Raw genomic sequence first — 14,837 nt, forward strand, 5'->3', positions numbered from 1 at the left:
TTCTTGTACATAGGGGCAGTATTATAGTAATTATATTCTTGTACATAAAGGACAGTATTATAGTAGTTATATTCTTGTACATAGGAGTAGTATTATAGTAGTTATATTATTGTACATAGCGGCAGTATTATAGTAATTATATTCTTGTACATAGGGAGCAGTATTATAGTAGTTATATTCTTGTACATAGGGGCAGTATTATAGTAGTTATATTCTTGTACATAGGAGCAGTATTATAGTAGTTATATTCTTGTACATAGGGAGCAGTATTATAGTAGTTATATTCTTGTACATAGGAGCAGTATTATAGTAGTTATATTCTTGTACATAGGGAGCAGTATTATAGTAGTTATATTCTTGTACATAGGGGGCAGTATTATAGTAGTTATATTCTTGTACATAGGGGCAGTATTATAGTGGTTATATTCTTGTACATAGGAGCAGTATTATAGTAGTTATATTCTTGTACATAGGAGCAGTATTATAGTAGTTATATTCTTGTACATAGGAGCAGTATTATAGTAGTTATATTCTTGTACATAGGGACAGTATTATAGTAGTTATATTCTTGTACATAGGGGGCAGTATTATAGTAGTTATATTCCTGTACATAGGGGCAGTATTATAGTGGTTATATTCTTGTACATAGGAGCAGTATTATAGTAGTTATATTCTTGTACATAGGGGACAGTATTATAGCAGTTATATTCTTGTACATAGGGGCAATATTATAGTAGTTATACTCTTGTACATAGGGGCAGTATTATAGTAGTTATATTCTTGTACATAGGAGCAGTATTGTAGTAGTTATATTCTTGTATATAGGAACAGTATTATAGTAGTTATATTCTTGTACATAGGGGACAGTATTATAGCAGTTATATTCTTGTACATAGGGGCAGTATTATAGCAGTTATATTCTTGTACATGGGGCAGTATTATAGTAGTTATATTCTTGTATATAGGAACAGTATTATAGTAGTTATATTCTTGTACATAGAAGCAGTATTATAGTAGTTATATTCTTGTACACAGGGGGCAGTATTATAGTAGTTATATTCTTGTACATAGGAGCAGTATTATAGTAGTTATATTCTTGTACATAGGGGCAGTATTATAGTAATTATATTCTTGTACATAAAGGACAGTATTATAGTAGTTATATTCTTGTACATAGGAGTAGTATTATAGTAGTTATATTATTGTACATAGCGGCAGTATTATAGTAATTATATTCTTGTACATAGGGAGCAGTATTATAGTAGTTATATTCTTGTACATAGTGGCAGTATTATAGTAGTTATATTCTTGTACATAGGAGCAGTATTATAGTAGTTATATTCTTGTACATAGGGAGCAGTATTATAGTAGTTATATTCTTGTACATAGGAGCAGTATTATAGTAGTTATATTCTTGTACATAGGGAGCAGTATTATAGTAGTTATATTCTTGTACATAGGGGGCAGTATTATAGTAGTTATATTCTTGTACATAGGGGCAGTATTATAGTAGTTATATTCTTGTACATAGGAGCAGTATTATAGTAGTTATATTCTTGTACATAGGGGACAGTATTATAGTAGTTATATTCTTGTATATAGGAACAGTATTATAGTAGTTATATTCTTGTACATAGAAGCAGTATTATAGTAGTTATATTCTTGTACACAGGGGGCAATATTATAGTAGTTATACTCTTGTACATAGGGGCAGTATTATAGTAGTTATATTCTTGTACATAGGAGCAGTATTATAGTAGTTATATTCTTGTACATAGGGGACAGTATTATAGTAGTTATATTCTTGTATATAGGAACAGTATTATAGTAGTTATATTCTTGTACATAGAAGCAGTATTATAGTAGTTATATTCTTGTACACAGGGGGCAGTATTATAGTAGTTATATTCTTGTACATAGGAGCAGTATTATAGTAGTTATATTCTTGTACATAGGGGCAGTATTATAGTAATTATATTCTTGTACATAAAGGACAGTATTATAGTAGTTATATTCTTGTACATAGGAGTAGTATTATAGTAGTTATATTATTGTACATAGCGGCAGTATTATAGTAATTATATTCTTGTACATAGGGAGCAGTATTATAGTAGTTATATTCTTGTACATAGGGGCAGTATTATAGTAGTTATATTCTTGTACATAGGAGCAGTATTATAGTAGTTATATTCTTGTACATAGGGAGCAGTATTATAGTAGTTATATTCTTGTACATAGGAGCAGTATTATAGTAGTTATATTCTTGTACATAGGGAGCAGTATTATAGTAGTTATATTCTTGTACATAGGGGGCAGTATTATAGTAGTTATATTCTTGTACATAGGGGCAGTATTATAGTGGTTATATTCTTGTACATAGGAGCAGTGTTATAGTAGTTATATTCTTGTACATAAAGGACAGTATTATAGTAGTTATATTCTTGTACATAGGAGTAGTATTATAGTAGTTATATTCTTGTACATAGGGGGCAGTATTATAGTAATTATATTCTTGTACATAAAGGACAGTATTATAGTAGTTATATTCTTGTACATAGGAGTAGTATTATAGTAGTTATATTCTTGCAGATAGGGTCAGTATTATAGTAGTTATATTCTTGTACATAGGGGCAGTATTATAGTAGTTATATTCTTGTACATAGGAGCAGTATTATAGTAGTTATATTCTTGTACATAGGGGCAGTATTATAGTAGTTATATTCTTGTTCATAGGGGGCAGTATTATAGTAGTTATATTCTTGTACATAGGAGCAGTATTATAGTAGCTATATTCTTGTAGATAGGAGCAGTATTATAGTAGTTATATTCTTGTACATAGGGGCAGTATTATAGTAGTTATATTCTTGTTCATAGGGGGCAGTATTATAGTAGTTATATTCTTGTACATAGGAGCAGTATTATAGTAGTTATATTCTTGTACATAGGAGCAGTATTATAGTAGCTATATTCTTGTACATAGGGGCAGTATTATAGTAGTTACATTCTTGTATATAGGAGCAGTACTATAATAGTTATATTATTGTACATAGGAGCAGTATTATAGTAGTTATATTCTTGTATATAGGAGCAGTACTATAGTAGTTATATTTTTGTACATAGGAATTGTAACCATTTTTATGCAAAGCCTCCTCATTTCAGAGACTCAAAAGTAATTGGTCAAATTAAGTTTCCCATAAATAAAATGTTAATTTTTAATAATTTGTAGAGAATCCTTTGCTGGCAATGACTGCCTGAAATCTGGAAGCCATGGACGTCACCAAACGCCGGGTTTCCTCCTTTGTGATGCTTTGCCAGGCCTTTACTGCAGCTGACTTCAGTTGTTTCTTGTTTGTGGGTTTTTCTGTTTTAAGTTATGACTTAAGCATGTGAAATGCTGCTGGATGGGGCTGAGATCTGGTGATGACTCGGCCATTGCAGAATATTTAGCTTTTTTGCATTCGCAAAATATTTTGGGTCATTGTCCATCTGTGTTGTGAAGCGCCGTCCAATCATCCTTGCTGCACTTGGTTGAATCTGAGCAGAACGTAGATCCCTGTACACTCCAGAATTCATCCGGCTGCTTCTGTCTTCAGTCACATCATCAACTATCACTAGTGACCCGGTGCCATTGGAAGCCATGCATGCCCAAGCCATCACACTGCCTCCACCATGTGTCACAGAGGGTGTGCTGTGCTTTGGACCATGAGCCGCTCCAAGCCTTCTCCATACTTTCTTCTTTCCATCATTCTAGTACAAGTTCATCTTAGTTTTGCTTGACTGTGGTATTGCAGAGGCTTCCTTACAACTGTCCCTTTTTTATACCAACCCCACCCTTTTACAACACCGCCCTGCTCCGACTTAACATCCCCCTTCCCAAAAGAATACTCGTAACACCTTTTTCTTTGGATATATTGGCCAAGTCGACCTTTTATTAACAAACATTAGAATAAATAACTTTCAGTAAGGAGGTTCTTGGAGCACTAAAACCTGACGGAAACCAGCAAATAACAATTAACCCCCAGCCGCGTCTACCTTTTCCATAACACCGACTCCCAGAAACCCCACCCTGTAGAGTCCCAAACTTCGCCCAGCAATTAACCAAAATCCAAATATCAAGGGGAGGTTACCATCCACCTGATGTACCACCCCCCACCACAATTTTGCCACCAACTCCAAGATCCCAATCACCACCAGGGCTGTGTAGTCGGTAAGCCAAACCTCCAACTCCGACTCCTCAATTTCCATGACTCCACCATAATGGGCTCTGACTCCCGACTCCACGACTCCGACTCCAAAGCCCTGATCACCACCGCTGGCCAAAATGACCCACTGATATCATCATCCAACATTTTGATATTTTACCTTACTTGAACCCCTAAATTAAAGGGCGGGAGGGTGGGACCTTTGCTCTTGGTGCCTTGTACCGATTGCTAGCCCCCACTCCATCTCAGACAGATAAACCCTGCTGAACTGTATTCATCCCCTCCTTACTGTCCAGCCCCTCTAAACTTTTGACCCCACAGAGCCCTCCTTCTTCACATATTTATTTTAACCTCTGCTTGCCCTACAAACCAATTCATGCGTCACTCCGCCCATGGCTTTGCTGAGGGCCACGTTTTTCATTTTCCAGAACTGGGCGGCTTCTTTAGGTGTTTTTTGGCCAAGTCTAGTCTTTCTATTTTTAAAGCTGATTAATTGTTTCCACCTTGTGGTGACCCCTCTGTATTTGCTCTCATGAAGTCTTCTTTGTATGGTAGACGTAAATAGTGAAACACCTACTTCCTTGAGGGTCTTCTTCACTTGAGTGAATGTTGTGAAGGGGTTTTTCTTCACCATGGAAAGGAATCTGCGTATCATCCACCACTGTTGTCTTTCATGGATTTACAGGCTTTTTTGAGTTCCCAAGCTCACCAGTGCAGGCTTTTTTTTCAGAATGTACCAAACTGTGGATTTGGCCACTACTAACATTTCTGCTTTCTCTCTGATGGATTTCTTCTTTTTTTTTCAGCTTAATGAAGTTCTGTTTCTCTTTCATTAAGATCTCCTTTGACCGTATTTTGTGGGTTCACAGCAATAGCTACCAAATGCAAATGTCACACTTGGAATCAGCTCTAGACCTTTTACCTGCTTAATTGATGATGGATCAAGTACGGAAAAGCCCATGCAGTCCATGAAAGAGCTTTTCAGATAATTGTCCAATTAATTTTGCTCCCTTTAAAAAGACGCAGCGACATATTAAAGAGCTGTAATTCCTAAACCTTTACTCCAATTAAGATGTGAATTCCCTCAAATCAAAACTGCAAGTCTGCACTTTAAGCCCATATTGATTAAATCCCTGGATCTTGGATATGTTTTGGTAAAAAGCTAAAATGCCAAATCTTGTGTCACTGTCCAAATATTTGTTGACCTAACTGTAGATTTTTGTGCATTGAGTTAAGTATTATAGTTGTTATATTTTTGTACATGTGGCAGTATTATAGTAGTTATATTTTTGTATATGGGGCAGTATTATAGTAGTTATAGTCTTGTGCATAGGAGCAGTATTATAGTAGTTATATTCTTGTACATAGGGGCAGTATTATAGTAGTTATATTTTTGCTCATGGGGCAGTATTATAATAGTTATATTTTTGCTCATGGGGCAGTATTATAGTTGTTATAGTTTTGCTCATGGGGCAGTATTATAGTAGTTATATTTTTGTATATGGGGCAGTATTATAGTAGTTATATTTTTGTACATGGGGCAGACTTTGCTCACACTTGAGAAGAGTACATGTAACCTGTCTCATAAATATTTAGACATATGCCAAACCGGATCAGTAGAGTATAGTCATTTTTTGAAGTCTCCAAAGAAATAACATGGTAAGCTCTTAATCCTCACGCTTTTCAGAAAAAACAACCAGTGAAGTTACAACAAATCTTAGGGGATTTATAAGACACTTGATCAAAGATAAAGTTATGTTTAGCAGCTGCTGGGGCTGACAGGCAAATGGATGCCGAATAATTAAAGGTGCAGCAATAGTTTATAATACAGGAAATGTAGGACATACAATGGAAGAAACGTATTGATTAGCCATTCTGCAGATCTGAGTTTGAAGACTGACTTATCTACAACTACGGTAGTTTGTTTATTGTCCTAAGCGAAATTTCACCTTTATCACATCTTACATCTAATTAGTCATTCGTGATCACAGTATATACTCACATAGTCTATAATCTGGGCTCCACAAGATCGCTATGAGACATATGGATCACATATGATCTTACACACTTGTACACATACAAGAATAAAGTGTCGGGAGTGGAAGTTATTCTTCACTCTCTGGAGTCATGACAAGCCAGTAGTAAGGTAAAAATGTAGGTTTATTGTTGACGCGTTTCACAGTCCACTGACTCCTTCAGGACCAGGTTGTCCATGTATGGTTGTCCTAAACAAGGAGTCGGTGGACTCTGAAATGCGTTGACAACAAACCTACGTTTTTACCTTACTATTGGTTTGTTGTGACTACAGAGAGCTCAGATTTTCTCGGACTTCCTCTTCGACAGGAGGCTGGGACAGTGATACCGGCACTGATTGGGTGCCGGGGTCACGTTTCACAACAACAGTACAGCCCCCTGGACTACGAGTGCCAACACCGCATGAATGACACCAGTGCGGGAGGTGCATATAAGTTTTATTATTTCATGGGGGCCAAAGCGAGGGGTATGTGACAAGACGTTGTCCAAGTAATGGGCAACTTCTTTAAGGAAGCTGCTGAATCTGGATTCCAGGCTGAACGACTCTAAAGCATTCTCCCAGGTGACTGAATTAGTTGGGTTCACAGGTGTACAGTACTTAAGTTTAAGGTACCGTCACACTAAACGATATCACTAGCGATCCGTGACGTTGCAGCGTCCTCACTAGCGGTATCGTTTAGTTTGACACGCAGCAGCGATCAGGATCCTGCTGTGATGTCGCTGGTCGTTGAATAAAGTCCAGAACTTTATTTGGTCGTCCGATCGCCGTGTATCGTTGTGTTTGACACCAAAAGCAACGATACCAGCGATGTTTTACACTGGTAACCAGGGTAAACATCGGGTTACTAAGCGCAGGGCCGCGCTTAGTAACCCGATGTTTACCCTGGTTACCAGCGTAAAAGTAAAAAAAACAAACAGTACATACTCACCTGCGCGTCCCCCAGCGTCTGCTTCCTGCTCTGACTGAGATCCGGCCCTAAAGTGAAAGTGAAAGCACAGCGGTGACGTCACCGCTGTGCTGTTAGGGCCGGAGCTCAGTCAGTGTCAGGAAACAGACGCTGGGAGACGCGCAGGTGAGCATGTACTGTTTGTTTTTTTTACTTTTACGCTGGTAACCAGGGTAAACATCGGGTTACTAAGCGCGGCCCTGCACCCGGGGACCTCGGCATCGTTGGTCGCTGGAGAGCGGTCTGTGTGACAGCTCTCCAGCGATCAAACAGCGACGCTGCAGCGATCGGCATCGTTGTCGCTATCGCTGCAGCGTCGCTTCGTGTGAAGGTACCTTAGAAGACCTCAGGAAATAAGAGGGTCTAAATAACTGAGATCTCAGGTCTTCAGTAGCTGAGCTTTGGTAGCTGAGTTCAGAGGTCCATGGGCTGGGCTTAAAGGTCCACAATAGATGGATTCAGAGGTCCTTAGTAAATAAGTTCAGAGGTCGTCCTCAGTATCTGAGTAAAGGGGTGCTATAGTTCAGGGAGGTCAAGCATAGTTTAGTTAAGTGGTTTTTGTAAGGTTAGGTCAGAACTCCAGGATAGTTGAATTCAGGTGGCCTTAGTAGATAAGGTTCAGAGATCCTCAATAGCCAAATTCAATGGGTGAGAATCAAGGTTCAGTAGACCATAGCTGAGCTCAGAGGTCTTCAATAATTGACTTAAGGGGTCCCAAAGTTCAGAAAGGTCTAGCATAATTTGGTTCAAGGGTTGTTAAGTGAACTCATGACTCCACAGTCGTTGAATTCAGGATTTCTTAGTTGATAAATTAAGAGGTCCTAAGTAGCTGAATTTACTGGATGAGGATCCAAGCTTAGCAGTCCATGGCTTAGCTTAGAAGTCATCAGTGGCTGACTAAAGAGGCCCTAGAGTTCAGTGAGGTCTAGCATAATTTGGTTCAGGTCATCAGCAGCTGACTAAAGTTTTCAGTCTAGTGGTCTGCCATAGTTGCTTTTAGAGGTTGGTAGGTAAGCTCAAAGGTTCACTGGAGTTTGGTTCAGGGGTCATTAGTAGATAAGTTCAAAAGGTCCGGAGTAACTGAGTTCAGGGATGCAGGACATGAGCTTAGTTGTCCATAGCGGAGCTCAGTGGTTGTAAGTAGCTTACTAAAGGTTACAGTTTAGATGTTTGGCAGAGTTGGATTTAGAGGCTTTTGGTAGGTGAGCTCTGGGGTACACAGTAGATTGGTTTAGTGGTCTTTGGTTCTTTCATAGTAACTGAACTTCGGTATCTTCCATAGACTCAAAGGCCATTATCTGATGTCTGTCTACATTAGATGAGCCTAGGGATAATAGTTTGGTTTAAGGGTTCTCAGTAAATAAGGTCATAGTTCCTCAGGAGCTGAGTAAAGTGGACCTGGAGTTCAGTGATCTACCATAGTTGGGTTCAGTGGTTCTTGGTAGGCGAGACCATGTACTCATAATCATTTTTGGAGCTGTTCACATGTCTGTGTTTTTTGCGGACCATGAGTCTGCAAGAAATCATGGAGAGATGTCCATTTTTAGTCACCAATTAAAATTACCTAAGTCCATGGGTCCGTGAAAGGTCACGGCACCAGTGTGCAGTCGGTGACCACCCCTGTAATAACTCAGAATTCCCCAATGAGATTTTAAATCTGGACAGCCCCTTTAAACGAGTAAATGCTAGAACATATTGCCTGGGGCAGAGAGGATCAACCTGCAGATCTCTGGCAGCTGGAAGGCTGCTCGTCTGCGTCTCTGCCGTCTCCAGCACTCAGCTGCCCGAACACAAAACAGATGCAGCTGTCTACAAATTGGCACCATTGAGACGAGCTGTCACTCGTGGCGCTGGTTGACAATCCAAATATTGTATATACCTCCCTCAGGACCAGGCTGCCGCTCGGACAAGCAGTGCCAAATGAGCGAGACAGACGTGCGGGGTCTGGAATGATGACGGGGATGAAACATGGCCGAGAGGAGCAGCAGATGCAAAGACACAACGCGGATATATTCTATACATAAGACGTTACAAGCAAAAAATGAGCAAAAAGCTATCGCCCAAAGGAAGGAGTGCACAGGTTAGAGATAAGCGACTCCCAAAACTCAATTTTGGTCAAATTTGCTCAAATTTGACAAAATTGCTCCGATCTGAAAAAATTCAATCTGCCCCAAATGTCGTGAAGAAGGGGTTAAAATAATAAAAAAACAAATAAAACTTATAGAGTTACCTATTCTTACACTGGTCCTCCGCATACAGGACTTTGGGACCCCTGTTGTCACGATCGCCGGTGGTCTCCTACATTTATCTCCTAAAAATATTTATTTAAATATGCCTTCTTCTTGATTCACCATAAACCATGTGATTATGGGAGAGGGCACCCCACTACACTGCTTTGCTGTCTTTGTTCACATATTGATTTTACCTACGGCCACCACTAGGGGGAGCACTTTGCAATTGAGCTTTATAACTCTGTATACACTTAGCTCCCCTAGTGGCAGTGGCATGCAACAGCAAAAAATATTTTTGCTTCTCATACTTTTTCCACTGCACTTTTTCCTTTTTTTTTTAAAGAAAACTAAAAAGATAAAAGGGCACCTACGACCTAACGAATAATTTATAACTTTTTCAGGACTGTCGTAAATTAAAGTGACGTCTACACCAGTCTATCTAAATCCCAATCCTTTCGCATCATTTCTCCATTAACAGCAGGGTAGATAGAGTCATGGCTTTAGGGGTTATAGAAGGAGAAATAACTCCCAACCCTGGTCCAAGAAGGGGCCCCAGAGGGCAGTGTGCCACACGAGAAGACACCATTATTATAAATGGGACTTGGCAGGGGGCGGCCATGGCAGATTTTTCGTTGGAGCCGAGGAGCTTGAGGTTACGTCTCTGTCGGCTGTTACTGGAGCTACAAACAGTAAACAGCCATGATATGAATGAATTCAAGAAACTGATGAAAATGATATATAGTAGACAGCATCCTCTGCTGGTAACTGCTGGTAATACATTTTTTTCTTTATGACATTTTGTGACAATTAAAACTGAAAAAAATAAATAAAAAACAACTATAGATAGAAAAAAACATTATAAACTGCACCTAATAGTTCCCTGTATGATAGACATTGGCATTTATTTAATTCTGCTTTCCCATATTGGTTCAGCACTAAAACAGTTGCTTAGTTACAGGCTTACTATCACAACCAATTACTGTCCTCATCCCCCACAACAAAGTAAAACTGCCTATAGTGCTCAGACTAGTCTAATATGTCCAGGATTTGTCTTGATTCTCATACCCTATATCTTACCATCCACTATTTTCAGTGGCAGTGCAGTTTCTCATTATCAGTATTCTGCCAGTACTATATGTGCTGGAACTATCTTGGCTTCAATTCCCGCCACGTGTGGCTCTTACCATTATCCAGTGGCTTGCCTGCCCAGAGCTGAAAGCTGTCCGTCTGTTATGCCTGTATGCAGTTTGGCGGGAAGGAGGACAGGAGCAGAGAGACAAAGCCTTGCTCCGACTTCCTGTAAAGTGACAAAAGCCCCGCCCCCATTTCCTGTAGAGAGCCAATGCCACACTTCCACTTCCTATAAAGCAACAAAGCCCCGCCCCCAGTCACTAGATAAAAAGCCCCGCCCCCATTTCCTGTACAGCACCGATGCCCCACTTCCACTTCCTGTAAAACAACAAAGTCACGCCCCCAATCGCTGTAGATGGAAAAAGCCCCACCCCATTTTCTGTAGAGAGCCAATGCCGCACTTCCACTTCCTGTAAAACAACAAAGTCACGCCCCCAGTCGCTGTAGATGGGAAAAGCCCCGCCCCATTTCCTGTAGAGAGCCAATGCCACACTTCCACTTCCTGTAAAGCGACAAAGCCCCGCCCCCAGTCGCTGTAGATCTGGAAAAGCCACGCCCCCATTTTCCTCTAGAGAGATTCAGATATCCGGGGAAGGTGTGAACAGCTGCTGATTGGCTGCAGCAATAAATATAATATTGGACCACCCAAAACATAAGGTGTTACAGATTCAGCATCCACTGACGACCAGAGTCAGGAGTTCTGATAGTCCGTTCAGGAGTCTCATAAGATAAATATCTCCATTTGACTCACCATGAATTAGTATCAGCTCCTCCATGATACACAGCAACCAGGGGAATAATCCTCCATTGCTCCTTCTATAGGACGACGTAGTGTCAAACAATGAGAATTGATTCATGGTTTATCCCCATAAATGAAGCAGTGCTTTAAGATCGTTTAAAACCTTATAAAACAGCACACCTATTTTGTCCAACCCCGGGTTTCGCAGGTCCAGCTTTCTCAAGAGCTCTAAGAACATCACGCTCATGACAAAGCCAGAAGGGCGAAACCCTGGGTCTAGCAAAGAATGAGACATACAAGGGTTATGGACTTGTAAATGATGTTGGAGCATTGTTTTATGTATTTATCTATATTAGTACACTATACTGAAGCCAATCAATCCTTGCTGTTTTACACTATGGTCGGATGCCTGTTTGTCATATAGAAGTAGCCCTGGAGGATTATTTCTCTGGATTCTGTGTTTTCCGGAGGAGATGATACTGACCCATGGTGGGTTTACATGGTGACATCTACTGTATCTTATGAGACCCCTGAACAGAACACCGGCCTCTTAATAACGTCACGTGAGTGGCAGCAGACGTGGTACCGACATTGTCAGAACAGCATTGGTCCGGGAGGTGAGTATAAGCTGCTTTTATTTTCTATAGGGGCCTGTTTCATTTAAAGATTATCTCCCATCCGAGTGCAGTATAATGTAGGGATCATGATTCCAGCGATTTGTCACTGAGCTGCTTGCTGCAGTTTTGATAAAATCCCTGTTTTATCTGCAGCAGATCTCTGAATGCTGAGCTCTGTATAATCCCGCCCACACCACTGATTGGCAGCTTCCTGTGCACCACTGCCAATCAGAGGTGAGGGCGGAGTTATGCAGAGCTCAAGAATAAGGAGGACTGCTAATAAAACAGTGATTTTATCAAAACTACAGAAGGCAACCCAATGAGTGACACATCACTGGAATCAGGGGGGTTGTCCAAGTACTGGACAACCCTGTTAGGGACCTCTATGGAGAATATGGGATAGTAGATTTTATGGCACTGCTGTATATATATATTTTTTTTGCTTTTTTTACTGCTGTTTTAATCTTTTACATGGGTGTAGGTTGTGTTTTTGGGAAATGATGGGTTTGGTGGAGTTTAATTCACAGTAAAGCCATCAGTGCACTTGGCCTTGAGGAGAAAGGTACATTTTAGGTTATATTTTGGCCGATTTCCTTTACATCTATTTAAAGCTTGCTGTTTGCTCGTGTGGCTTCTCGTGGCCATCACCTCACAGCAGGAGATGGATGACTAGTCTCAGTCCCAGAAGGACACGCTGGGATCACACAACACCAGCGGCCTTTCACATTACATTCCTTGCTTCCTCTGCACAATCCTCGTCATCAGCCGCTCCAAGGTCTCCATCAAAAATTGTAGGAGAATCAGTGACCAAAAAAATAAAGTCAAGGAGGGAATGGTCGATCATAAAGTGCTGGATCCTCCAACAGAAAGTGCTCAATTCCCCAGCAGCGCCACCACAGGCGAAATAGAGCATTGCACAGTTCTCAGAGATAGGTTTGCTTTGTCCATGTAATACATGGACGTTGTGAGTCCTCCAGAAAGAAGTTCCTTGTAGGACCTGTCTGCTTTGGCTAGTAGATGAGGACCCTGAATCTCAAGTGAAAGTTTAGTCAAGAGACTCGTAATGGCTAGAAATTAGTTGTTTAATCTCCGTGTGACGAGATTTAGAGAGCTGAAGCTCATATTGTCATATTGTACTGTGAAAATAACTTTTAGGAAAAAACAAGGTTGTAGAAGTCATGGCCTTACACTAGATACATAGATAGAGAGAGAAATAATAGATGCGACAAAATAAATAGATAGATAGATAGTAGATAGATACAGTAATAGATAAATAGATAGTAGATAGATAGATAGATAGATAGATAGATAGATAGATAGATAGATAGATAGATAGATAGATAATAGATGATAGATAATAAATAGATAGATAATGTACAGATAGATAATAGATAGATAATAGATCGATAATAGATAGATAATAGATACATCATAGATATCTATCTATCTATCTATCTATCTATCTATCTATCTATCTATCGATTATCTATTATCTATCTATCATCTACAGTATCTATCTAGCTATCTATTATCTATCTATCTATCTATCTATTATCTATCTATCTATTATCTATCTATTATCTATCTATTATCTATCTATCTATTATCTATCTATCATCTACAGTATCTATCTATCTATCTATCTATCTATCTATCTATCTATCTATCTATCTATCTATCTATCTATCTATCTATCTATTATATATCTCAGTGTTTCCCCGGATAGATAGCCCTTAGTTTGGCTGACAGATAGAATCCTATATTTAACCCTTTACCATTCTGTTTTTCCCCCAGGAGTGATGTGCGGTACCGCTCGCCCCCTCCCAGGATGGTTCCTTCTCTCTTCTCTGGCCAATGTCGGATGGTAAATCCTGAAGACAGCTTCTGGCTGAGACTCCTCAAAAAGACATCTGGATCTCGAGTTTTGGACACAAAGACAGAGAACAAAACCTGCCGTTCAGCTTTACAGCCTGTGCAATTTATCTCGCCATAACCACCCGTGTCTTGGCCTGGGATATTTTCCTGTCACTTCATTTCACATCCAGATTGATTTTTTTTTGTTGCTCTTTTGCCAAAGATTTTGCAAAGCTTTGTGTCATTTTATTGCCTCAAGTTATCCGATTTTTTTCATTTTTCAGCTCCTACACAAAATCTATATTTATTGCCGTTGTGTATAATGGAGTTCTCCTTTACGGGCCATGATGCTTCACTGCCAGAGGCTTCCACCAGACTTTGCTTTATGGACTTTATGTTTTTATCACATGTTGATCCAGATCTGATATTATGTAAAGTCCTTACCAGATAAGGACTTACATGGGACTTCATGGATCATAGTGGAAATAATAATATGACGCTTTTTGCCAATTGAATACACTATAAATTGCTATTATTCTACATGGGTTGTGTGCACTGTTTATTCACACACTTGGACAAACTGCAGTCAAAAATATATGTCCACCATATAACAGAATTGGTCATTATTAGAGATGGGTGAATCTGAACAGTAAAGTTCAGCATCCATACCGAACATCTACTATTTGGGCACGGACCTCGAACATGGATTTCACCAGGAAGTCCGTGTTACTGCTCAGGTTCGGCCCCCCAAACACCAGGTGTTTGTCACACCGTCATGTGCAAGACAGCGGGGCAAACACTGCTTCTGATCATTAAAATCATTACTGCCGGTCAGACAGCCGTGGTTCCCACGCTGTCAAATGACAACATGGGTCCGCACCTGTAATCTGAGGTATAAAGTTTACCTCCGGTCACTGCTAATAAGACTACTACTCCCATCAACCTACGCCTGCTGCCACTAATAAGTGAGAGCAGGAGTGGCTGATGGGAGCATTTATCACCCAGCACCTGCGCTCTAAATAAATAATTTTTAAAAATTGCGTGGGTTCCCCTGTATTTTTGATAACCAGCCAGGCAAAACT

The 14,837-nt window shown here is 39.9% G+C and overlaps 1 protein-coding gene across 1 annotated transcript in view; it reads left to right on the forward strand.

Moving 5' to 3' along the window:
* Positions 1–14,295, forward strand: part of ATOH8 (atonal bHLH transcription factor 8) — a 62,005-nt gene extending 47,710 nt beyond the window's left edge. Inside the window, exon 3 of the mRNA XM_077280223.1 lies at positions 13,696–14,295. Within this exon, the coding sequence (XP_077136338.1) occupies positions 13,696–13,701 (6 nt within the window). The 3' untranslated portion in view covers positions 13,702–14,295. The remainder of the gene's footprint in view (positions 1–13,695) is intronic.
* Positions 14,296–14,837: the final 542 nt, after the last annotated feature.

This window comes from Ranitomeya variabilis, chromosome 1 (assembly GCF_051348905.1).
Source record: "Ranitomeya variabilis isolate aRanVar5 chromosome 1, aRanVar5.hap1, whole genome shotgun sequence".
NCBI classification, from domain to species: domain Eukaryota; kingdom Metazoa; phylum Chordata; class Amphibia; order Anura; family Dendrobatidae; genus Ranitomeya; species Ranitomeya variabilis.